The 24,347-nt window shown below is 59.4% G+C and overlaps 4 protein-coding genes across 4 annotated transcripts; 2 read left to right on the plus strand and 2 right to left on the minus strand.

Annotated features, from left to right (window-relative positions):
• The first annotated feature begins 3,988 nt into the window (after positions 1–3,988).
• On the plus strand, positions 3,989–6,737 carry TMEM91 (transmembrane protein 91). The gene is made up of 4 exons (XM_074192614.1): positions 3,989–4,117; positions 4,623–4,890; positions 6,053–6,202; positions 6,296–6,737. Exons 2-4 carry the CDS (start codon positions 4,639–4,641, stop codon positions 6,452–6,454), a joined length of 561 nt encoding a protein of 186 aa, XP_074048715.1. The 5' UTR covers positions 3,989–4,117; positions 4,623–4,638; the 3' UTR covers positions 6,455–6,737.
• An 815-nt stretch (positions 6,738–7,552) lies between these two features.
• EXOSC5 (exosome component 5) lies at positions 7,553–14,459 on the minus strand. Its single transcript, XM_074219153.1, has 6 exons — positions 13,856–14,459; positions 12,951–13,064; positions 9,712–9,833; positions 8,818–8,958; positions 8,433–8,522; positions 7,553–7,811 (listed from the first exon to the last, which is right to left on the minus strand). The coding sequence occupies exons 1-6, from the start codon at positions 13,980–13,982 to the stop codon at positions 7,719–7,721; spliced, it is 687 nt and encodes a 228-aa protein (XP_074075254.1). The 5' UTR covers positions 13,983–14,459; the 3' UTR covers positions 7,553–7,718.
• Positions 14,024–21,538, plus strand: BCKDHA (branched chain keto acid dehydrogenase E1 subunit alpha). The gene is given in 10 exon segments (XM_074219151.1): positions 14,024–14,281; positions 14,284–14,589; positions 16,407–16,586; positions 16,689–16,775; positions 17,254–17,362; positions 18,848–19,009; positions 19,185–19,391; positions 19,797–19,938; positions 20,054–20,225; positions 20,916–21,538. Coding segments are annotated over 10 exon segments (1,779 nt in total). The 5' UTR covers positions 14,024–14,038; the 3' UTR covers positions 21,087–21,538.
• A 432-nt stretch (positions 21,539–21,970) lies between these two features.
• B3GNT8 (UDP-GlcNAc:betaGal beta-1,3-N-acetylglucosaminyltransferase 8) lies at positions 21,971–23,359 on the minus strand. Its single transcript, XM_074219152.1, has one exon. It carries the CDS (start codon positions 23,216–23,218, stop codon positions 22,052–22,054), a length of 1,167 nt encoding a protein of 388 aa, XP_074075253.1. The 5' UTR covers positions 23,219–23,359; the 3' UTR covers positions 21,971–22,051.
• Positions 23,360–24,347: the final 988 nt, after the last annotated feature.

Below are 24,347 nucleotides of genomic sequence, written 5' to 3' on the forward strand. Positions count from 1 at the left end.
GGGGGTTTTTTTAGGTTTTTGCAAGGCAATGGGGTTAAGTGACTTGCCCAAGGCCACACAGCTAGGTAATTATTAAAGTGTCTGAGACCGGATTTGAACCCGGGTCCTCCTGACTTCAGGGCCGGTGCTCTCTCCACTACACCACCTAGCCGCCCCGGTTTCCACATTTGTAAGATGATCACCTCATGTCTCCATGGGAGCAGGGCTGTGTTGGAGGAAGACCCATAGCCTCGTGGTATTGGGGCCTTTGGGGGTAAAGGGTACATCGCCTGAGGTAGCCCTAGGAAGGCAGAGGCAGAGCGGAATCTGGAACCAAGGTCATCTGATGGTGGAAAGGGGAAAGCTTCAGGCCCTATCCCCAGGAAAAGAAAGCAACCCCTGAACCCCCCCCACCCCAAACTGAACCCCTTCAGGCTGACCCAGCTCTAGTGCTGGAGGATAAGATTCACCCAAGGAGGCTGGAGAGGCTCCTGGCCCTAGAGATCAAGGATAAGGGCAGAATTCTGGGGGGGGGGGCTGCACATTTAAGGGGAGGGGGCCTTGTGCTGAGAGCCAGGAGGGGTTATGAAAGAGTATTTGAAGGGGAGGAGAGGATTTGGGGGGTATTATGGGGAGAAGAGGCTATTAGGGTATTATGGGAAGAAAAGGGTTTTGAGGTTATTATGGGAAAGAGAAAGTTTTGGGGTGTTATGGGGAGAGAAGAAGTTGTGATTGTTATGGTGAGAAGGTATTGGGTTGTGATAGGAAAGAGAGGGTTTAAGGGTATTATGGGGAGGGGAAGGTATTGGTAGTGCTATGGAGAGTTTTGGGGTGGAGAGGGGAGGAGAGGTTTTGGACATATAATGGGAAGGTTTGGGGCATAATGGGGAGAAGAGGTTTGGGGGATGGTATAGGGAGGAGGGTTGGGGGATGTTATGGGGAGGAGAGGTTTTGGGGGATATTAAGGGGAGGAGGGTTGGGGTATTCTAGGGAAGAAGGTTTGGAGTATAATGGGAAGGAGAGTTTGAGGGATGTTAAGGGGAGGAGGGTTTGGGGATGTTAAGGGGAGGAGGGTTGGGGGTATTAAGGGGAGGAGGGTCAGGGGTGTTGAGGGGAGGAGGGTTTGGGGATGTTGAGGGGAGGAGGGTTTGGGGGTATTGAGGGGAGGAAGATCGGGGTGTTGAGGAGAGGAGGGTCAGAGTGTTGAGGGGAGGAGGGTTTGGGGGTGTTGAGGGGAGGAGGGTTTGGGGGATGTTAAGGGGAGGAGGGTTTGGGGGTGTTGAGGGGAGGAGGGTTGGGGTGTTGAGGGGAGGAGGGTTTGGGGATAAGGGGAGGAGGGTTTGAGGGTGTTGAGGGGAGGAGGGTCAGGGTGTTGAGGGGAAGAGGGTTTGGGGGATGTTAAGGGGAGGAGGGTTTGGGGGTGTTGAGGGGAGGAGGGTTTGGGGGTGTTGAGGGGAGGAGGGTCAGGGTGTTGAGGGGAGGAGGGTTTGGGGGATGTTAAGGGGAGGAGGGTTTGGGGGATAAGGGGAGGAAGGTTTGGGGATGTTAAGGGGAGAAGGGTTTGGGGTGTTGAGGGGAGGAGGGTCAGGGTGTTGAGGGGAGGAGGGTTTGGGGGATGTTAAGGGGAGGAGGGTTTGGGGAATAAGGGGAGGAGGGTTTGGGGGTGTTGAGGGGAGGAGGGTTTGGGGAATAAGGGGAGGAGGGTTTGGGGGTGTTAAGGGGAGGAGGGTTTGGGGAATAAGGGGAGGAGGGTTTGGGGGTGTTAAGGGGAGGAGGGTTTGGGGGTGTTGAGGGGAGGAGGGTTGGGGGTGTTGAGGGGAGGAGGGTTTGGGGGATGTTAAGGGGAGGAGGGTTTGGGGGATGTTAAGGGGAGGAGGGTTTGGGGGTGTTAAGGGGAGGAGGGTTTGGGGATGTTAAGGGGAGGAAGGTTTGGGGGTGTTGAGGGGAAGAGGGTTTGGGGATGTTAAGGGGAGGAGGATTTGGGGGGTGTTAAGGGGAGGAGGGTTTGGGGGTGTTGAGGGGAGGAGGGTTTGGGGGATGTTAAGGGGAGGAGGGTTTGGGGGATGTTAAGGGGAGGAGGGTTTGGGGGTGTTGAGGGGAGGAGGGTTTGGGGGATGTTAAGGGGAGGAAGGTTTGGGGGTGTTGAGGGGAGGAGGGTCGGGAGTGTTAAGGGGAGGAGGGTTTGGGGATGTTAAGGGGAGGAGGGTTTGGGGATGTTAAGGGGAGGAGGGTTTGGGGGGTGTTAAGGGGAGGAGGGTTTGGGGGTGTTGAGGGGAGGAGGGTTTGGGTGATGTTGAGGGGAGGAGGGTTTGGGGGTGTTAAGGGGAGGAGGGTTTGGGGGTGTTGAGGGGAGGAGGGTTTGGGGGTATTGAGGGGAGGAGGGTCGGGGGTGTTGAGGGGAGGAGGGTTTGGGGGATGTTAAGGGGAGGAGGGTTTGGGGGTGTTGAGGGGAGGAGGGTTTGGGGGATGTTAAGGGGAGGAGGGTTTGGGGGATGTTAAGGGGAGGAGGGTTTGGGGGATAAGGGGAGGAGGGTTTGGGGGTGTTGAGGGGAGGAGGGTTTGGGGATGTTAAGGGGAGGAGGGTTTGGGGATGTTAAGGGGAGGAGGGTTTGGGGGGTGTTAAGGGGAGGAGGGTTTGGGGGATGTTAAGGGGAGGAGGGTTTGGGGGTGTTGAGGGGAGGAGGGTCAGGGTGTTGAGGGGAGGAGGGTTTGGGGGATGTTAAGGGGAGGAGGGTTGGGGGATAAGGGGAGGAGGGTCGGGGGTGTTAAGGGGAGGAGGGTTTGGGGGATGTTAAGGGGAGGAGGGTCGGGAGTGTTAAGGGGAGGAGGGTTTGGGGGATGTTAAGGGGAGGAGGGTTTGGGGATGTTAAGGGGAGGAGGGTTTGGGGATGTGAAGGGGAGGAGGGTTTGGGGATGTTAAGGGGAGGAGGGTTTGGGGGTGTTGAGGGGAGGAGGGTTTGGGAGTGTTGAGGGGAGGAGGGTTTGGGGATGTTGAGGGGAGGAGGGTTTGGGGGTATTGAGGGGAGGAAGATCGGGGTGTTGAGGAGAGGAGGGTCAGAGTGTTGAGGGGAGGAGGGTCGGGGTGTTGAGGGGAGGAGGGTTTGGGGGATGTTAAGGGGAGGAGGGTTTGGGGGTGTTGAGGGGAGGAGGGTTGGGGTATTGAGGGGAGGAGGGTTTGGGGATAAGGGGAGGAGGGTTTGGGGGTGTTGAGGGGAGGAGGGTTTGGGGTGTTAAGGGGAGGAGGGTTTGGGGATGTTAAGGGGAGGAGGGTTTGGGGGGTGTTAAGGGGAGGAGGGTTTGGGGGTGTTGAGGGGAGGAGGGTTTGGGTGATGTTGAGGGGAGGAGGGTTTGGGGGTGTTAAGGGGAGGAGGGTTTGGGGGTGTTGAGGGGAGGAGGGTTGGGGGTATTGAGGGGAGGAGGGTCGGGGGTGTTGAGGGGAGGAGGGTTTGGGGGATGTTAAGGGGAGGAGGGTTTGGGGGTGTTGAGGGGAGGAGGGTTTGGGGGATGTTAAGGGGAGGAGGGTTTGGGGGATGTTAAGGGGAGGAGGGTTTGGGGGATGTTAAGGGGAGGAGGGTTTGGGGGTGTTGAGGGGAGGAGGGTCGGGGGTGTTAAGAGGAGGGTTTGAGGGATGTTAAGGGGAGGAGGGTTTGGGGATGTTAAGGGGAGGAGGGTTTGGGGATGTTAAGGGGAGGAGGGTTTGGGGGGTGTTAAGGGGAGGAGGGTTTGGAGGTGTTAAGGGGAGGAGGGTCGGGGTGTTGAGGGTCGGAGGGTCGGGGTGTGGAGGGTCGGAGGGTCGGGGGGTTGAGGGGAGGAGGTCCGGGCCCAGCGGCAGGCCGGCGCGGGGGCGCTGTGCTTGCACTCAGGGCTCGGCCCCCTCCCCGCCGTGCTGCCAACATCCAGGTCCAGGGTAGCGCGGGGGAGTGCAGGGAGGAGGGGGAGTGCGGTCCTGGGCGCCTGGGGCTCCGGGCGGGGGCGGCGGGAGCAGCTGCGCAGAGCGCGGCGCCCAGAGCCCAGGACCAGTCTGCTCAGCTCCGCAGCAGCAGCCTCGGCCCGTCCTTCCCGGCCTTGCCCCCCTCTCCCCGGGCACCCTGAATCCGCAGGCTCAGGAGGCTGGGCTGCCCAGTCCCGGAGGGACCGGGTGAGTGGGGGGCGGCGGCGGGAGAGGGAGGGCTCCTGGGAGAGCGCGGGGCACTGCCCATCCCCCCGGCAGGGGTGGGGGGCGATGGGGGCACGGGGGGGGGTTGCCCAAACCCCTTTGCCGCAGGCTTCCAGGGCTCTGCCTCCGATCCCCCCACTTCCTCTGTTTAGGGGGAGGGGGCGAATATCGGAGGATCAGAGGAGCGGGTGGATGGGTGGGCAGCCTTGGAGATCTACGGAGCTTTTGGGGGGTAAGGGGGGTGGGGGGCAGGTAAGCTTTCCTAGAATGCCAGAACCCTGAAATGCTAGTGTGAAGGGAGGATGAGCAAATGGGGGAGGGGAAGAGCTGGGGAGAAGCCTGGTTCTGACCCTGACCCCTTGCTGGGCCTCAATTTCCCCACCTGTCAAAGAGGGGGGCAGGGATTAGACCCCGGCCAGGCCGGATTCCAAGGAGAAGGTATGTCTCTGCTCTTCTGACGGACCTCCCCCTTCTCCCCCTCCCCAAGGGAGTCTAGACAGACCATGGACAGTCCCCAGGAACTGCACCAGCCCTTGCTTGGGCCACCACCAGATGGGTCCCCGGTCGTGGAGCCCCCCAGCACCAAGCCCCCCAGCTCTAAGCCCCCCAACTCCACCCCAGGACCAAAGCGGGCCTCTCGCAAAGAGAAGAGCAAAGATAAGCTCAAAGAGAAGGAAAAGGAGAGGATCAGGGAGATGCTTCAACTGCCCACTGTGAGCTTGGGGCTGCTCGAGCCCAAGAACCCCGATTTAGAGGTAGGAACTGGGGGGGCAGACCATGCCCTGGTAGTCGTGCCTGGGACCCTTTTTCGGTGGCCTGTCTCCTCGGGGTCTCTGCCTCCCAGACGAGTGAGCTCCCTGTCCATGCAGGCTCCAAGCAGGGCCACTTGTTGGGGCTGTGGAGCCCCCCCCTTCACTGCAGCTTGCCATGGCTGGCTCAGCCCGCCTCCTTTGTCCCCGCTCCCCTCAGCCTCTGGCCCCTGTCCGTGGTCCTGGCCCTGGTCCCTGCCCGTCTCCCTACTCCCGGCTGCCCTGGGCCCCATGGGCCCCCTCCTGGCCCTCTGGGGCTGCCCCTGCTCCATCCCTCTGCAGTCTCCTTGCTTTGTCCCCACTTCCGCCTCTCTCCAGCTCCCTCCTTGGCGTGTCTCTTTTTCGTTTTGTCTCCAGCTGTTCCTCTGGGCCTCTGCTGCGTGCTGGCTCTGCTACTCTGCCCCTCCCCTCTTTTGGGGAGGGAGGGGGGCTCTCTCTCCCATGGAAAGCCTGGGTTGGAAAGGGAGGAGAGGGAGGCTTGGTCCTAGCAGCTCCCCTTCAGCTGAAGGGGGGTTCGCCGGGCCTGGCATGACACCCCCCCTCCCAGATGCCCCTCGGATCCATTTTGTCTCCCACCAGTAGAATGGAAGCTGGAGGAGGAGGGACTTTCAGTCTTGCTCTCCTTGCTGCCTCACACAGGTGTTAGGGAGGCCTTGCCAGTCTCTCTGCATCTGCCCAGGCTGGGGGTGGGCATTGAGGCTGAAGGTCGCCCCAGGCAGGGCCCCACCACACACACACACAGACACACACACAGACACACACAGACACACACACACAGAGACACACAGACACACACACAGACACACACACAGACACACACAGACAGGCACAAGACACACACACAGACACACACAGACACACACAGACACACACAGACAGGCACACAGACACACACACAGGCATACACAGACACAGACACACAAAGACACACAGACACACACACAAACACACAGACACAGACACACACAGACACACACACACAGAGACACACAGACACACACACAGACACACACACAGACACACACACACACAGACACACACAGACACACACAGACACACACAGACACACACACACTCTCTCTCTCCTCTCTGTCTCCTTCCTCCATAGGATTGCTGGTCCAGTGACAGTGACTACGACGGAATGGGGGTCGGCCAGTTCACCCCACTGCTGTCTCGGGATTATGTGGGCCTGGCGGTCTTCTCTATCCTCTGCTGTTTTTGGCCTTTGGGCATCGCAGCCTTCTCTCTTGCCCAGAAGGTCAGCAAGTGCTGGAGAGGAGGGGGAGGGGAAACGGGGGAGGGGGCCTCTGGGACGCAGGGCTCACGGTCTCTTCCCCTCTTGTCTCCTCAGACTAACAAGGCCTGGGCAGCAGGTGACGTTCGGGCAGCCGGGGCATCTGCCCGGCGGGCTTTCCTGCTGGCGGTGCTCGCCATTGGTCTGGGGGTCTGCATCTACACGGCAGCCCTGGTCACTCTGGCCACCTACCTGACCTCTGGGGATTCCCTCTAGAGGCTCAGCCTGGCTCCTCCGTGTGGGGCCAGTGTGGTCTCAAAAACACAGCAACTGGGACCACAAGGACCTACCCCACTATCCACCCCCCTCTACCCATCCCCACCCTCACCCGCTATACTCCCCCTCCCTCTCTCCCCCAGTCCCCACCTTCACCCCATTTCCCATCCTCACCCAACTGAGCCCATTCCCCACCTCTGCTCCCTCCCATTTCCCACTCCCACCCCCGCCATTCCCCATCCCTATTTGCCCCAACCCTCAGTCCCTCCCCATCCTACCCTCAGCCCAGGAAGAAACAAAGAATTAAACCTGGGATTCATCTGAAGGCAAACTGTTGTGTGTCTGTGTTGGGGGGATTGGGACCCCCTAAGCCCTGCTCTGGGAAGGGTCTCCAGAAATGGCCAACCCCAACACCACCTAGGTCCTCAAGAGGACTCTCTCTCCAGGCAGAACCAAGACTCTGAACCATCTCCCCCTTCAAGGAGGTGACCCTGGGGCCCTCACCTCATATCACATTTCCCAACTCCTCGCCTTTGCCCAGGCATAGTTCACATTCCCTCTTCTCCTCTGCTATCATTCCTTCAAGGCTCAGCTTGGGAATCAAGTGCCCTTGGTCTGCCAGCACCAGGCATAAAAAGACCAATGGCCTGGTGCTGGGTGGGAAGATGGCACAATGCCCGGAGGGCACCATGATGCCCCGAGTTCAAATCCAGATTCAGACATACACTGCCAGGATAACTCTGGGCCAGTCACTTGCCCTAACCATTTCCTCAAATGTAAACTGGGGATAACAGTCCCAAGTCCATCGTGAAAATGAAAGAGACCATCTAAGGTGAAATCCTTAGCTAGGGCCTGGCATAAAGTAGGTGCCACATGAAGGCCCATCAGTCCACTCCCCAGCACAGGGTTAAAGTTGGATGGGTTCTAGAAGGCCAGAGTCTGAGCCCCAGCTCATAGTGGGCAGCCGGTGGGCCACAGAGGACAGAGGCTAGCTGGGGTCACGAGGCCGGTGGGCTCAGAGCAGGGGTCTCAGGGTCTTGCCCAGCACCCCCCAACAACCCCTCCCAGGACAGACAACATCTCAGACAGGTTCTTGAGGCAGACAAAAGATGTTTCATTTTTCCAGGGAATGTGGGAGGAGGGCAACAGCGTTCCAAGCAGAGGACACCTAAGATGGCTTCGTGCAGCCCCTTCTGTTACAGAGGGGTCGCCTGGGCCTGGCCCGGGCCCCGGGAGTGCTGGGGGGGTCCCATCTGGCTGTGGGTCAGCTCTTGGAGTATCGTCGCTGCAGAGAGTCTCTGTAGAACCGAAAGATGTGATGGGAAGCGTGCTGAGCAGCGGCAAGACACTGCTGGAACTGTGGGAGAAGAACAGGGGGTCAGCAACTCCTGGGGCTCCTCCCCTTCTCCCCCCCCAGGACTTCAGGAGAAGGGTTACAAAGGGTCATTGGAGAAACCTCCCCCCATCCCCACCTCAAGAGTTGGCTCCGAGGATCCTCCCTGTCAACTCTCCAAGGCTGGGAGGAGCCAAGTGCACTCCTGCTCCAGGTTACAGGGCCAGGAAGCATGGCAACACTAGGTGTACCCAGGTCACCTTCTGGGTGAAGATGCCACCCTCCACCACAGCTTGCTGTCTGTCTCCTGGAGGGTTGGGGTCCCCCTTCTCCAAATCCCTGTCCAATAAGGGGGCTGCAGGGACCAGCACTGCAGCAGCCAGAGGGACCCCAGGAAGAGCCCCAAGAGTTGGAGTCTCTAAGAGTACTGGGAAGGTGGTGAAGAAGCTGGTGTTCTAGAAAGGAAAGGAAACCACCACCCTGACCTCAAGCCAAAGCCACCAGGGGCCGGAGGACAAATGGGCCTTTTGATCTGGGAAGGGCTGGCCTCCTCAGACAGACCCTCAGCCCCACCACGGAATGCCCTATTAGACCCCTCAGAAAAGTCACTGGGGCCACCGAGGCTCCTGGGGCCTGGGAGGTTACCTCGGCCACAGAGTAGAGTCCCTTGGTGGTGGACATCAGCAGCTTCTGCTCTGTGCTGTCCAGGGCAAAGGTAAGGATGGCCCGAGCCTCCTAGAAAACAAAGGGGGATGAAACTCCTGCACCCCCTCCCCCCCCATCAGGCCCATCTGTCCATTCTGCCTCTCCCTCCACCGGCCATACGTACACATGACCCAGAGTCACCTGTCACCCATGCATTATGAGGCCCTCCTCTCTGGCAGAGCAGAGCCCCCCATCCCTGTGGTCAGGTGGAGGACTGCCAGGTCTTGGGCACACCCTCCAGGTCAGAGCTCCAGGTCTGGCCATGTGATCGGCCTCCCGTGGGACCATTCATTCCTTCACTCCCATCACCTATGCTTCTGCTCACCTTCTCCTGCTTGGCTGTGGGGTCAAGGACAAGGCCGCCATCTGGGTCAAGGACACAGGTGACCCCGCAGAACAAGGCCCGCATGGGCACCCCAGCATCCACCAGGGCCAGACAAGCTGCGTTCAGGCAGCAGGCCAACAGCTGTGCAAAGGTCAGGGTCAAGGAGGCAGGGTGTGGGTGAAGGATTTGGCGATTTGGGGAAGAGGGGTTAGATGAACTGTCTCGTCACCATCCAGGCCAGGCCAGGACTTTGGAGCAGACTGTGGGTCACAGGGTCACTGTTCTAAGCCAGGAGGGAGCTCAATGGTGACCAAGAGTCTACCTCCTGGCTGAAAAGGGGCTGGATACACACTAGCCAATCCGGAGGGCCTCTCCCCCAACCCCCCTCATGCAGAGGCCCTTCTCCGGAGGGAGGCAGCTCCCACATGCAGGCTTCAATTTCTCTCAGCCACTTCCATCCCAGGCTCCCTGGTCTCCCCTCTACAGCCCTTCAGATGCCTGGATATGGCTCCCCAGCCTTCTCTTCTCCTGAACAGCACAGACTGACCTGAGCCACCCTCCCTCCAGCTTATCCACCCCCTTCCTAGACCAAGGCTCCCAGAAAGGATCAAAATCCCTCTACTGTGCCCTCAATATCAACCCCTTATCTGGAAGCCGTGGATCTTCTGATGAAGTTCCAAACTCTAAGGCTTTGGGAGCTTCTCCCTCCCACTGCAAACACCCAGGGAGTTTGCTGATCACTTGCTTTCTAAATGAGTAATCTGACCCCCCAGAAGGCTTTGGAAAGGGTTAGCCCCAAACCATTTGAGAAATTAGGTGTGTTGGTCACCAGCCTGGGGAAGGGGCTCCAGCCTAGAAGAGGGAGGAGAGGGAGGCCCCCAGAGCAGAGGATACAGAGCCAGCATCACTGATGATCTGCAGTACGATGGTGATGGAGGTTCGGGGGTGCAGGGTCCCCAGAACAACAGCCTCACATGTGTTTCGGATCAGCCGCTCCCTGCTTTTCTCTGCCACTCCTGGGAGGAAGAAACAAATGGAACTGGGCCCCGGCTCATCAAGGGCCCTGCCAAGCCCTCTCATGCACCCCCTCATTTTACAGCAGAGGAAGCAGTCCACAACTAGTCAAAAGTGAAGCTGACTTTGGCCCACCATTTTAAACTTCAAATCAAGTCTTCCTTCTACTGCAGCGCACGATGTCTGCGGTTGAATCCACTGGACGCCGGACCAGCGAGCAGCCCAGGAGGGGTGGCAGGAGAGACGAAAGCTACAAACACACCCCCAAACATACACAAGGATGCAGACAGACAGAAATGCCTCAGCAGATGACCATGATAACAAATCCAATGAGAAGACCAAGGCCATCTGCTTCAAATTCCTCTTTTATTCACTAAACTCCAGTCTGAACCAGCCCTCCTCCAGTCTCTGAAGATGTGGCTCTCCTCTGCCCCAGCCCTCAGACCCATCCTCCCACTGGCCTCCCCCGAGGATTGCTCCCCTCTCTCATTTTCTATCTAACTCCCTATGCAGGCTCTTTCACCATAAAATATCTCTGCCTTCCTCTGACCCAGCCAACCCCTCCAGTCATCATTATTTCACTTATGACAGCTAGGTGGCACAGTGGACAGGGCACTGGCCTTGGAGATGGGAGGACCAGAATTCAAATCTGTATTCAGAAAACTGACACTAGCTGTGTGACCTTGGGTAAGACACTTCACCCTCACTGCCTCACATCCAGGGCCATCTCCAGCCAAACTGATTTATAACTAACTACTGGACCCCGATGGATCCGGAGGAGAAAGTAAGGCTGGTGACTTAGCACAGCACACCCTCACTCAAAATCTAATTCACTTGATTGTCACAGCATTGCCTCCCTGAGTCATGGTCTCCTTTGAGAATGAAGGCCAAACATTATTATGACTTCTAATCTCTGCTTCTCCCTCTTCTCAAGCAATCTCTCAAGACAGCCCCTGGACGCTCAATGGAGAAATCTTAAGGTTGCCTTTTTGTCATCCTCATGCTTTGGGGGTCTGGACACAAATGACCAGCCTCTTCCTCCTAGATAACCTCTCCTCCCTTGCTTCTTAGACCTGGGATCTCCTGTCCTCCTCCTCCTTCCTCCTCCCACCCATGCAAACGGCTCCCATGTTGTTCAGTCAGGTCCAACTCATCAAGAGCCCACAGACCATACTGACCTTTGGTTTTCTTGACAAATTTTCCTGGAGTGATTCGCCATTCTTTTCTCCACTGATTAAGCCATAGAGATATTAAGTGATTTACCCAGAGTCATCGAGTTAGTGAGAGTATGAAAAGGATTTGAACTCAGAAAGAAAAGTCTTTCTGACTTCAGGCCTAGTGCTCTATCCACTGTACCATCTAGCTGCCATTTTCTTTATTTACTTAACCCCATTTGAGGCTTTTTAGTGAAGATACTGGAGAGGTTTACCATTTATTTCTATAGGTCATTTTATAGATGAAGAAACTGAGGCAAACAGGGGGAGGGGGTCAAACAGCTAATGTGTCTGAGGTGAATTTGAATTCAGATCCTCCTGACTTCAGGCCCAGGGCGCTAACCATTGCATCATGCAGTCACCCTAAAGCTCCTTTTATCTGTTCTAATAATGACTCAAACTTCTTTAATGCTTTGAGGACTGAAAAATTTGAGAGAGATGTTCCAAGTATTACCCCAATTCACAGATAAGCAAACTGAGATTTGAGTGATTTGTCTCAAATTATACCACAGACCCTTAGGAAGGTGCCCTCATCTTCTTTCCACTGCCAAACCCCTAGCCCCAGCTGGCACAGATTTGACCAGGTCATCCTCTACTGAAAAGCCTTCACAAGGCTAATGTGGAAACATGTTTTGCATGACTTCACATGTACAATCAATATCAAACTGCTTACCTTCTCAGGGAGGGGGAGGATTTGGAACTCAAAATTTTTTAGAGTGAATGCTAAACATTTTTATATGTTACTAGTAAATAATTAACAAAATAAATATATAAATAAGTGCACATATTTTTAAAGGTCTCCAGTGGTTCCTACTGTTTAAATGAAAAAGGAAAAGCAGCTTCTCCTGGTGTTCATGGCCCTCTACTTTCTAAATCCGACCTACCATTCCAGACTTCCTTCTTTTTCTGTCCCTTTTAATATCATTTGATTCTAGAATCACTTTCACTTTGGGGAGCACATGCCTCCTTCTCCTATCCAGTAAACCATGTCTTGTGGTTAGAAATTTAAGAAAATAAAGGAAAAATGCAGTTTAGCAACTAGTCAACTATTGTCTTATCTGCAACATCCCTACCCACAGTCCTCCACCTCTGCTGAGAGGCAGCCAAAGTGCAATTCCTCTGCCACATTCTTGACCACCACTGGCACCCCCTACTTTTCACCATAACTATTGTTAGAAAGGAAGTCAATTGCCCCATGACTCTGGTTCATGGATCACTGAAGCTGAAGTCAGGAAGACCCAAGTTCCAATCCAGCCTTAGACACCCAATGACCAAGTCCCTGAAGTGCTCTCTGGCCACAGTTTCCTCATCTGCAAAATGGGGATAATAAGAGCAGCTAGCTCCCAGGGTTGTTGTGAGGACCAAATAGGGTAATCGGAAAGGATTTTGTGAACTTAAATGATTCACCATCTTTATCATTTTTACCAAATACTTCCCTGACCCCAACTCATTTGTGTTGTCTCCCTTATGAGCATTCACACCTGCATACATATGTGCAGATACATGCCCCACAGACACACATATGCTCATCCAGCTTACTTAATAAAAGCTTTTTCTTTCCTTCACTGACCTCTGCAAACACAGGAGAAGGGTACTTCTTCCTGCCTCTTCTCTAGCTCATTATGATCGGTAGCTATGTAATAAGAAGCTGGAGCATTTCTTGGCTCTTTCCCATGACATCACCATCACTGCTGTGGTCCTGGCTCTGCCTGCTTCCTCCCTGCATCAGTTCTGTCAAGTCTTACCGGACATTTCTCATTTGTGAACCAGACTCTTTCTAGCCCTGGGCAGTATTCCTACAACTCTAAGGATCCCTGACCCCACCCCCTTCCCCCAAGGATGGGCCGAGAAGAATAAAGAGGTAAAACAGAATAAACGAGGGTCTCCGGCCCACTCCTTGCTCACCGGGCAGCCCTATTTTGGGCTTCAGGATCACCTCCAGCGTGGCCTTGTTGAAGATCTCCTTGCTGACTTTGACCTCTGCCGGACCATAGACTCCGACTAGGACTGACGTGTCACCTGCAGAGACGGGGGCAGAGGAGGAAAGTTCTGGTCTGAACACTTCTCCCATCTCTAGACCACTCCCCGCTCCTCCCTCCGTCTAAATTAGTTCCACTTGACGATAACTGGGGTTTCAGAGCGATGCAGCTTGGAGCTGTTAAGACTCCTCTTTCTGAGTTCAAATCTGGCCTCAGACACTTTCTAGCTGTGTGACCCTGGGCCAGTCACTTCACCCCGTCTGCCTCAGTTTCCTCGCCTGCGGCTGACCCCTCCAGTGTCTCTGCCACAGTCAGGCAGGGCAGGGGCACCGTTTCCTACAGTCCTTCTCCCTGACGGGACGGGACGCGCCTGACGGTTCTTGTATGTTTCTCTCTCGGGCCATGACGTCAGGGGGATGATGTCATGACGGTGACGTCATGGCGAGCGCACCTAGCGGGTGCCGGGGAGGGGGAGGGGCGCCCCGTGAGCCTCCGCCTCCTCTGGGGGCCGGGCAGTCGGGGCGCAGGGGCTCGCCCAGGGCCCCCCCGAGTCATGAGCGCCGCCGCCACTCCCCTTTGACACATGAGGCCGGTTAGGGCGCCAGGACTCGAACTCGGATCTGAGGGGTGCCGCTCGTCCAGAGGCGGGGTGCCTCCGCCCCCTCCGGATTGTCCTGCGAGGACGCGGCCACATCGCCCCGCCCCGCCCCCCCCGGGATGCTCCTTTTGCGGGGGGGGCTCCCCCACGGGGGGGCACCCCCACGGGGGGGGGGGCGGGATCTACCGGAAACAGGCCATTCCCCGGAAGCAAAGGGGGAGGGCGGCCCTTACCCTGCAGGAAGGAGGCGGAGCCGTCGGGGCGGGAGAGCAGGTTCTGTTCGCAGGCGAAATGCCGGAGGCTGCAGCCGGCGCCCCGCGGGCCGGGCTCCGCTTCGGGCCCCGCGCTCTCCGTCTCCATCTCCCTCCACGTGAAGGCCGGCCGGGACCCAGCTACTTCCGGGGTGGCCGGGGCGCATGCCCGGAGCCCTCGGGGAGCATGCGCGAGGTCGTTGTTTGCTCGGGCACGTGGTTTCGGTCCACTTCAACCTCCCTCCCTCCCTCCCCCCAGCTCCTGCGGACGGCTGCAGCGCCGCACGAGCGGCGGGAGAGGGCGCTCGCGGCACGGTGGCGACACTGTTTGCCGTGGCCGGACGCCACGCTTTCCCTCAGCCCCGCCCCCGGCCGAGGCCGGAGAAGGCTATTAGTTGTCCAGAGCGGGGAGGCGGGACCGGAAGGGCGCGAGGCCCTATCCCGGCCCGGGCCCGGCCGAGGGGCGGGGCGTCCGAGGACCCGACCTCCCCGGGCTGACCGCGCCGCCGAGGGCCCGAGGGGTGTGGCTGACGCGGGGCGGCGGCACAGGCCGGGCAGCGGCGGCACAGGCCGGGCAGCGGCGGCGGCACCGCGCGGGCACGGCTCCGCTCCAGATGGCGATGGCGGCGGCGGCGGCGGCGGCGGCGGCGCGAGCCTGGGCCCTGCGAGGGGGGCTGGTGTGGGCCCGGCGCGGGCCCCGCGGACTGGCGGGATCCGTGAGTGCGGGGCGCCCCGGCGGGGAGCGGGGAGAGGAGGGGCCCAGCCGCCTGAGCCCCCGCCGCCCGCGGCTCGGGGAGCCCCCCGGAACGCGGCCCGGGCGCGGGGAGAGCCGGCGGGCCGCCGCCCCTCCCCCCGAGTCCCGGAGGGCCCGAGGGGTCGGCGCCCCGCCCCTCCACGTGGGCAGGTCCTGGGCGGGGCGCGGCGCCTCCTGCCCATTGGCCGGGCCGGGGGGGCGGGAGGGGCGCTTGGAGGAGGCGGCGCTGGTTCCGGGGCCCCCCGGTTCCAGGGGCTCCCCACTCTCTCCAGGGGCACGCGTGGGCCCCCCAGCGGGCTGCCTGGAGCCTCGCGGGCGGGGGAGTGGGCCAGGCCGAAGCGGGGCCTGCGGGTGGCGCCCCCCACCCGCCCCCACGGAAGGGCCCCTTCCTCATCCGCGGCCACGCCACGGCCGTCTCTAGTGACCTTTCACAACTCCCCACAGCCCTTTTAAGCCTCAGCAGTCTAGGAACTCGGGCCAGGATTTGGGGGTCGGGGGCTCTGACCGGGCCTCAGTCCCACCCTGCTCCCCCACGGAGCCCCCGGGGAGGCCACCGAGGCCCCCCTGAGAGACCTTGCCTGGATAGACCCGGGCCGACTTTGATCTTGGCTGCTCTCCCCACCCACCCACACGCTAACGAGCAGAACTTGCCCTTGTGGGGAGCAGGGAGGCAGAGACCCGGACTGGTCTGGGCAGGATGAGGGGAGCTGCTGCCCGAGGAGGGCCCACCCACCTGCCCTCCCCCTGCAGTCTCCCACTGCCCTGGCTGGTTGTCTTGGAGCAGGCTGAGACTCCTGTCACCGCCAGAAAGGGCACCGGGCCCTTGACCTTCAGTTGGCTGTGGGCAAACTCTGAGCCTGTTTTCTTTTCTATGAAATGGAGATAAAACTTTTCACCAAGATATCTCACAAGGTTGTCCTAGAAGTGAGCCCCGATAAGGGGTGCTAGGTGCTTTGTAAACCTAAAGACTAGAAATGTCATTTGTCCCCCTTGACCTGGGCCTTGGAAAGGAATGCGGCTGTACTGAGATGATGGAAGGTGGTGGAGTCTGGAGAGTAGCTGAGGCAGAGGGAGACAGATTGACCCAGACATGCCCCACTGCCCAATGGCTCTTCTTTTTTGTTGTTGTTTTTAGTTTGTTTGCAAGGCAATGGGATTAAGTGACTTGCCCAAGGTCACACAGCTCGGTCATTTTTACAGGTCTGAGGCCAGATTTGAACTCAAGAGACTCCCTACTCCAGGGCTGGTGCTTTATTCCACTGTGCCACCTAGCTGCTACCCCCCCCCATGGCTCTTCTGACTAATTAAATCAAGCCAGACCTCCTTCAGGCTCTCAAGGCCATGTATTGGGAGGGCATCACAGAGAAGGCCCAATGTGGGGCAGGCTGGCTGATGCAACTGCCCAACAGCCAAGCTGAGAAGGAGTCAGCTGCCCAGAGCTATGTCTTCTAGGACTACCTGGGCGGCTGGAGCGGCCTCACCCTTACCTTCTTCCTAGTTTGGAAATCAGTAAGCCCCTCCCTTGTGCCCAACTGGGCTAGGCCCTGCAGCCACACTTTGGAAAAAAAAGTTTGCCTTCCTAAGGCTCATAATTTAGAGGCAGATGAGGATGGCAAGTAAAGAGGGATAGGAAGACCAGAGGAGGACAGCCTCAGTGGGCAGTGCCCCTGAGAGGGCCATCAGAGGGCAGCTGAGCCAGCTTGTCCTGGGGGATGATAGCCTTTGAGGTGCTAGTGGGGCCCTCACCTTCCTGACACATTTGCCTCCGCTCTGTCTCAGGCCACCCATAGGCAGCAGGAAAATTTTTCATCCCTGGATGAAAAGCCCCAGTTCCCTGGTGCCTCTGCTGAGTTTGTGGATAAGCTAGACTTCATTAAGCCCAATGTCATTTCTGGCATCCCCATCTACCGGGTGATGGATCGTCAGGGGCAGATCATCAATGTCAGCGAAGATCCTCAGGTGAGTTCTTGCTGGTGTCCTAGACCCTTAGCCTTTTCCCCTAAGCCCTCTGTCTGGCTCAGACTCAGACCAACCCCAGCCTTCTCCTTGCTCTGTCCTCAGCTGCCTCAGGAGGTGGTTCTGAAGCTGTACAGAAGTATGACCCTTCTCAACACCATGGATCGGATCCTCTATGAGTCCCAGAGGCAGGTAGGAGTGGGTCAGACACCTGGGGAGGGCAAGACTGGCTGTTTACAACAGATGCGATGAAGAGAGAGAGAGACACACACACACACACACACACACACACACACACACACACACACACAAACACAAGGTAGGGAGGGCCGGGCTCCTGAGACCTGACTTCTGTGAGCCTACCTGAGCTCCTGTGATGGGGGAGGAGACAGAGTGGCAGAGAGGGAAAAGGACAGGAGGCTGCCTGGTCATGACCCAGTGCCAGGTCACGCCCTGGGGAGCTCAGTCTGCAGCTGGAAGCTGCCCAAGGGCAGGCCGGAATTCCATGGGTTCTAGTCCAGTGCTTTCCTCAGGGTTGTAGCTTAGAGGATCTGGGATTGTTGGGGTGGTATGGCCAGAGAGGGAAGGTGAGAGATGCATGGAAAAGGATCTGGAGGCATCTGTGGGACTTGGGGGGCTCCCTTTTTCCATTTCCCCCATCCCCATGCAGGGCCGGATCTCCTTCTACATGACCAACTACGGGGAGGAGGGCACTCACGTGGGCAGTGCAGCTGCCCTGGAGGACACAGACCTGGTGTTTGGCCAATACCGAGAAGCAGGTATGTCTTCTGCCCACGCAAGCTGGGTTCTATAGGTGGAGCCAAGGGGAACTGACAGAGGAAGCATTGTGTGAGTCTGTGATGGGCCTTCCCTGTGTTCAGGGTGCTACCTGCCCACCCAAGCCCAGCTGAGCAAAAACAGCCTGAGGAAGTAGGGGCAGGAGGGATTGAGGGAGCCAGAGAACTCCTGAAGATCAGCCTTCACTCTCCTGCCACATAGGAGAGGAGAGGCTGCCCATCTCTAACCCTGGACCATGGCAATTCTGCCTTTCCTTTCCCCTCAATCCTCTCCAAGCTCAGGGAAAGCAAACGCACTCCGAATTTGCCTCTGATCTGCCCCACTGCCAGCTCCCTGGGGCCTGACCGAGCCCTCCCTCCAACTTAAAACTGCATAGGAGTGGATACTGCCAAGTGACTTTCCCAAAGCCACACAGCTAGGTCATTGTTAAATGTCTGAGGCCGGATTTGAACTCAGGTGTTCCTGACTCCAGGACCGGTGTTCTATCCACTGTGCCACCTAGCTGCCCCATGGGGAGCCCTTTTAAACCGGCAGCTTGAGTCACCCTTTGGAGAGCATCCACTGCCCTGGAGCATTGTTGGTGCATCTTATCAGACATTAGGCATTGTTCCCCCCTCAGGAATAACCTGGGTGTTCAGTACAGGGATAGGGAGGAAATTTCCCCATCAAGACAAGTTGGCACCTTCTCTCTCACTGCCAGTCTGGGAGCTGCCTACTTCCAGTTTCAGTTCCTTTCCATCCTGCTGCCCAGGCTAAATAACAGAAACCAGGAAGGTCTAATCATGGGGTTATGTATCAGAAGGGTCACTTCAGCCAAGCTTCAAAGAAAACTAAGGACTCCACAGTCAGAACTAAATGGGGGGGGTAATACCAAACTTGGGGCTCAACCAAGCCTGTCCTGGTCAGGGTCACTGTGTGCCAGCTTTAGTGGTACAGACATCTGTCTGTCCTGGAAGCACTCCCTAAGCTGGTCTGATGTGCCAAAGGCCAGACTGAGCCAGGCTCCAGCAGAGCCACAAAGCTTTCTGCAGGTAAAAATGGAAGTGACCTGGCATTGTCAGGCTCTGTCATGGAGGTTTCTAGATCCCCACAGGGCACAGCACATTGAGCACCAACGCTATGCATGTGGGTACAGAAGATTGGGCAGGGCTGATGGAGGCTCTAGGGAGGCTCATGTGAACCCCAGACAGCGTCCTCAGGAGAAGAGAGGCAGGCCTCAGAAAAAAGACCACCCTGGGGCAGCTAGGTGGTACAGTGGATAGAGCACTAGCCTTGGAGTCAGGAGTACCTGGGTTCAAATCCGACCTCAGACACTTAACGATGACCTAGGTTTGTGGTCTTGGGCAAGCCACTTAACCCCATTGCCTTAAAAAATCTAAAAAAGGCCACCTTGGCTTGGATATCCTCATGAGTGGGATTGGTCTTCACATCTAAGACCAGATCTGTAACCTCCTTCCTCCCCCCAGGAGTGCTGATGTACCGGGGTTTCCCCCTGGAGCTGTTCATGTCCCAGTGCTATGGCAACTCAGGAGACCCCAGCAAGGGCCGCCAGATGCCAGTCCACTATGGCTGCAGGGAAAGGAACTTTGTCACCATCTCCTCCCCACTGGCCACGCAGATCCCACAGGGTGAGTGTTGCTGCTATTGGGAGAAGGCCCTGTCCACCTTCAGGGCTGGCTAGCACAAGAGATGTGGCCCTAGTTCTTAGAGGTTCTCCAGGGTCCTGGCCGGCCTCCCCCTGGGAGGGGAGGATGGGTCAGAGCAGATAATGTGCCCCTCACCACATCCCTTTTTCTTTCCTAGCGGTTGGAGCAGCCTACGCAGCCAAGAGGGCCAACTCCAACCAGGCTGTGATCTGCTACTTTGGGGAGGGGGCAGCCAGTGAGGGTGATGCCCATGCTGGCTTCAACTTTGCTGCCACCTTGGAGTGTCCCATCATCTTCTTCTGCCGCAACAACGGCTACGCCATCTCTACTCCCACCTCAGAGCAGTATCGGGGTGATGGCATTGGTATGCTAGAGTTGGGGCTTCCTCCTTTCTTTTCCTCCCTGCCCCTCCCCCCAAAAAAGCTGCAGAGTCTGTGGCCTGGGCCTCTTGGTGCTTGGTCGGGCATTTCCCCTGACCGGCCTTTCTTTTCATCCTCTCCATGAAGCAGCTCTGACAGGATTGTCCTCCTTCACCCAGGATTCTGATGTTTGGTGTCATCTTGCTCGACCACACACCCTCTTTAACTCTTCTTACTGGCTTTGGCCCTGAGTCCTGGTGCAGAGGATGGGGGGGTGGGGAGTGGCCAGCAAGAATCAGGATAGGTCCCTCTTTTACCCTCCCCCTGCCCCATTGCACTGGAGCTCTTGGTAGTTCCCATGTGAAGGTAAGGGGGTTCTCCCCTGGAGCTGACTGGGGCCTTCTCCACAGCTGCCCGAGGCCCTGGCTATGGCATCATGTCCATCCGAGTGGACGGCAATGATGTGTTTGCAGTGTACAATGCCACCAGAGAGGCCCGGCGGCGAGCAGTGGCTGAGAACCAGCCCTTCCTCATCGAGGCCATGACTTACAGGTGTGGTGAGGCTCCCCCTCCCAGACTCCTCTGGGGTTGGGCATCTTCTCAGGTCCCTTGGCAGGCACCCCAGACCAGCCCCCGCCCCATTCTTCCCAGCTGTCTCCTCCCACAGGATAGGGCACCACAGCACCAGTGACGACAGCTCGGCCTATCGTTCTGTGGACGAGGTGAACTATTGGGACAAGCAAGACCACCCCATCTCCCGGCTGCGCCAGTACATGCTGAGCCGAGGGTGGTGGGATGAGGAGCAGGAGAAGGCCTGGAGGAAACAGTCCAGAAAGAAGGTGGGAGTCTGGAGTGCCTGAGGGGGAAGCCAGAGGCTCCTTGAGGCATAGGAAGGGAACCCCTTGGGGGGGGGGGCTGGAGGCCTAGGCCGCTTGGCAGGCTTCAGAAAGCTTTCTCTACATTCTCTTTGGACCTCCCAGGCACAGCCAGACCTCTAAGGGTCTGCCTAAAGTGAGTTGACCTTCCACATCAGCTTCAGGCAGGACAGTGGGGGAAGCCTGTGAACCACTTGGGGTGAGATACTACCCCAGGACTGGGGTCTGTGAGGATCCTCCCCTGTACTGCAGGCCACACGTGGCCAGGCCTAGTAGGGGAAACTGAGGCCCAGAAAGCCAGACCAACATCCCTGCTGGCTCAGACTGAGACCAATGACAAGACATGTCCCTTCTTGGGCCTGTCCAGGGAGTCTTCCCGTGTGTGCCAACCCAAGAAGACCTTCCTGCTGGACACTGCCGCAGCAAGCCGATTTTCCCTGGCACACTCTGCCTGCCTCCTCCCTCATCCCCTGCCCAGCTCTGTGCCCCTCTGCTGTAAATGCCAGGCTGGCTGTTGGGAGGCCCAAGTGTACCACTCCCAGACAGCAGTTCCTCAGGTTGGGAGCACATTTTACCAGCAGGTGTTCTAGATGTTGGATAAATGTTGAATTGTCTCTTCTCTCTCCCTCCCTTCCCTTCCCCCATGCTGAGAAGGTGATGGAGGCCTTTGAAGAGGCTGAACGAAAGCGGAAGCCTCCCCTTGGCCTCATCTTTTCAGATGTGTACCAAGAGATGCCAGCCCAACTCCAGAAACAGCAGGAAGCCTTGGCCCGCCACCTGCAGACCTATGGCGAGCACTACCCACTGGACCATTATGAGCAGTGAGGGACTGAGCAGGGAGAGGGCTGGGGCCAGGGGCCAGATGCCAGCCAGACCCAGCCAGGCAGCGAGGGTCTGTCCCGGCCGGGCCCCTTCCTTCGGAAAGTTCTAAGACTCTTCAGGGAGGAGTTGCAGGGAGTGGAGCAGAAGCTGTCTCCTCTGTCTGTACCACCAGAACTCCCCCCACTATTAGCACAATTTAGAAGCCTTCCCTTTTCTCATGGTTACTGCACCTGGGAAGAGGCAGGTCCAGATCTCCAGCACCTCCTGTCTGTGACAGTGCCTTTTCTCCAGGCCTTTTGGGAAAGTTAGGGCAGCTGGTCCCTTAACCCCCAGCCAAGAAGCACTTGGAGCTCCTCAGGGAAGGGGGTGCTCCCAGACCTGGTGTGTGAGGGCTGGGTGGTGTCAGACATGCACTTGGGTGGTGGGGAGTCTAATAAAGATGGCTTTGCATTTGACCCAGCTTTCGTTTGGGGGCTGTCGGTGAGCCTAGAAACGGGAGGAGGGATAGGCCCCCACTACCAGCCCCCATTCTCCCATCTCCTAGGGGCGCCACGGAGGATGTCAAGGGGCCATCAAACCTGGCCCCATGCTAGGTGGCCCTCGTGAGGACCAAGGGTAGGTCTGCGCCTGGCTGGACGTGGCCAAGGAGGTGCAGTGAGGAAAGCTGGAACTGGCCCAGCGGCCCCCTGCGGGTGGGAGAGAGGACTCCCCCACTCCCCACTCCCCAGCCCACCCTGGTGAGAAACAAATCACTCTGGAGGCCCGGATTCAGGAAGGGGTTAGTTTTAAATAACGCAGCCGCATACAGCCGGGGCCCAGCGGCCCCGCCTGGGCACCCCCGCCGGCATGGAGGTGGTCCGAGTCCCGAGACCGCCGCGTGCGGGCCCCCGGTGTCTGCCAGAGCCCCCCCCCGGGCTCCCGCCTTCCCTCCCTCTGGCAGCGGGCCCGGCCCCGGGGGTGCCGGGGCCTCAGCAAGGGGCCCGCAGGTTCTGCAGCACCTTCCAAAGCCGGATGGTCTGCTGGGGGTCGCGGGGCTGGACCAGCACCAGGCTCCGGTGGGTGCAGGGGTTCTCCGGCTCGCCGCCGCTGGGCCAGTTGGTGAGGAAGCCGGGGTGGTGCTGCGGGGCCAGGCCCAGGGCCCTGAAGCAGAGGCCCGAGTAGACGTCGTCGATGGGGAAGGGCACCACCCGCTCGGCGGCCCGCAGCAGCCAGGGCGCCAGCTGCCCCGCGAACACGTAGCCGCCCCCGCTGGCGTAGGCCGGGTAGGGCCCGGCGTAGAAGGACTCGGGCACGTAGTAGGGCCCCTTGGGGCTGCGCACCGGCGAGGCCCGGTCGAAGACGTGGCCCAGGTAGAGGCCGCGGGCCGCGGCGGGCGGAAGCGCCCGGAGCAGCCGCAGCAGGGCCCGGACGTGGACGAAGCTGTCGTCCTGGGCCCGCAGCACGAAGGTGGCCCGCGGGCAGCGCCGCGCCAGCCAGCGCAGGAAGAGCACGTCCTTGAGGCTGCGGTTGAAGGGCACGTCGAGGAAGTCCCAGAGCAGCAGGTCCCCGTGGCGCCGGCTCTCCCACCGCAGCAGCGCGCTCAGGTCGGGGCCCGGCTCGCCGCGGGCCGAGCCCAGCAGGAACAGGAGCCGCACCCCGGGCTGGGGGCCCCCCCACGTCTCCCGGATGGCCTGGCGCTCCCCGAACCTGCCGGCCGACGACTTGACGGCCAGCAGCAGGTAGGGCGCCGGGGAGTCCGGGCAGCCGGGCACGCCGGCTCCCGACAGCCCCCAGGGGTAGTCGCGGCAGGCGGCCGACAGCAGGAAGCGCCGGTGGGGCTCGGGGTAGGAGGCGAAGTCGGGGATCTGGGCCGCGGCCGCCCGCCCCCAGGCCCGGCAGTCCCCGGCCGGCGCGCCGGACAGCAGCTGCTGCCGGTTCCAGTAGGCGGTGGCCGGGGGGCCCGGCTGGCCCAGGCGCCCGGACAGGTTGGCGGGGAGCGAGGGCCGGAACGGGAGGGCGCCGGCCCGGCCCGGGGGCGCCCGCGCCTCCCGCTGCCCCCGGAGCCCGAGGCCGCCCGCGCTCCACTCGATGTAGACCTTGAGGGCCAGCAGCGTGAGCAGGGCCAGCAGGCAGAGGACGCACCTGGAGCAGCGCATGGCGGGGCCCGGGCCGGACAGCGCCGGGGGCCGCGGGCCGGGGCCGCCCGCCTCCTCCCTGCTGGGCCCCGGGCGCGGGGACCCCGCCGCCGAGCTCGCCCCGCGCTCACTCCGGGGCCGGGCCCCGGCCGCCAGCTGCTCCCGCGGCCGCCTCCGTCCCCGCCAGCCGGTCTGGAGGGGAGGGGAGCGGAGCCCCCAGGGGCCAAGGGAGCGGCCGGGGCGGGGCCGGGGAGGAGACCCGGAGATACCGACTGGGAGGGCGTGTTCGGACTGGTTAGCCGGCCCGGGAGGAGGGGCCGGACCGGACCAGAGACAGAGACCGAGAAAGGGGGACCCCCGGGGGAGACGTCGGCGGAGACGGGGGGGGGGGGGAGCTGGGAAGAGCCCAGAGGGCGAGAGGCCCCGGGGACTAAGGGGCAGGACCCCTCCCCGGTCTTTCCGCGGGGGGGGGGGGGTGTGGGAGGGAGCAGGTCGTGGGCAGCAGCGTTCTGGGCCCCACTGGGGAACGGATCGGGGCGCCCTCCGCCCACCATTAGACTCCCCACTCGCCCCACCCCACCCAGGTAGCCCCAACACCTACCTGGAGACTCCACCCACTTCTCACGCCCCTCCCCAGACCTCCTAGCGGAGACTAACGAATTTCCGGCCCCCTTGGGAAATAGTGTTTGCATCAGTCGGTCCTCCGGGGGCCCAGGCTTGTCTCTTAACTGTCAACAAACACAGCCCCTGCCCATTGGGGTGCCAAAACGAGGAGTTCCTCACAAAGGACCTGGGGAGAGCTTGGGGTCACGGACCCACCCTAGCAATAGCTGCCTCCCGGACTCGCATCCCCCCTGGCCCTAATCTTTGCTCCCCACACCCCAAGGTGAGCGTGGGGAGGGCCCCCTCCCATCTGTCATATTTAACATTCATTTTTTTTTAATTTTGAGTTCTCAAGCCTCCCCCCCCCCCCCCCCCCCCCCCCGCCCCGCTCCAGTCCTTCCCCCTGTCCCGGGGCAGGGAAGCAGTGATTCCCACTGTTTTCTTGTTTGTTCAGTGGGATGAGAGAATGAGAGCAAAGGCCTCCTTGGCCCTGGGGTGCTCCGATCCCGATCTTATCTTCCACCATCAACAAGCTGCGCCCACAAGT

The sequence above is a fragment of the Macrotis lagotis genome, chromosome 1 (genome assembly GCF_037893015.1).
Source record: "Macrotis lagotis isolate mMagLag1 chromosome 1, bilby.v1.9.chrom.fasta, whole genome shotgun sequence".
Lineage (NCBI taxonomy): Eukaryota > Metazoa > Chordata > Mammalia > Peramelemorphia > Peramelidae > Macrotis > Macrotis lagotis.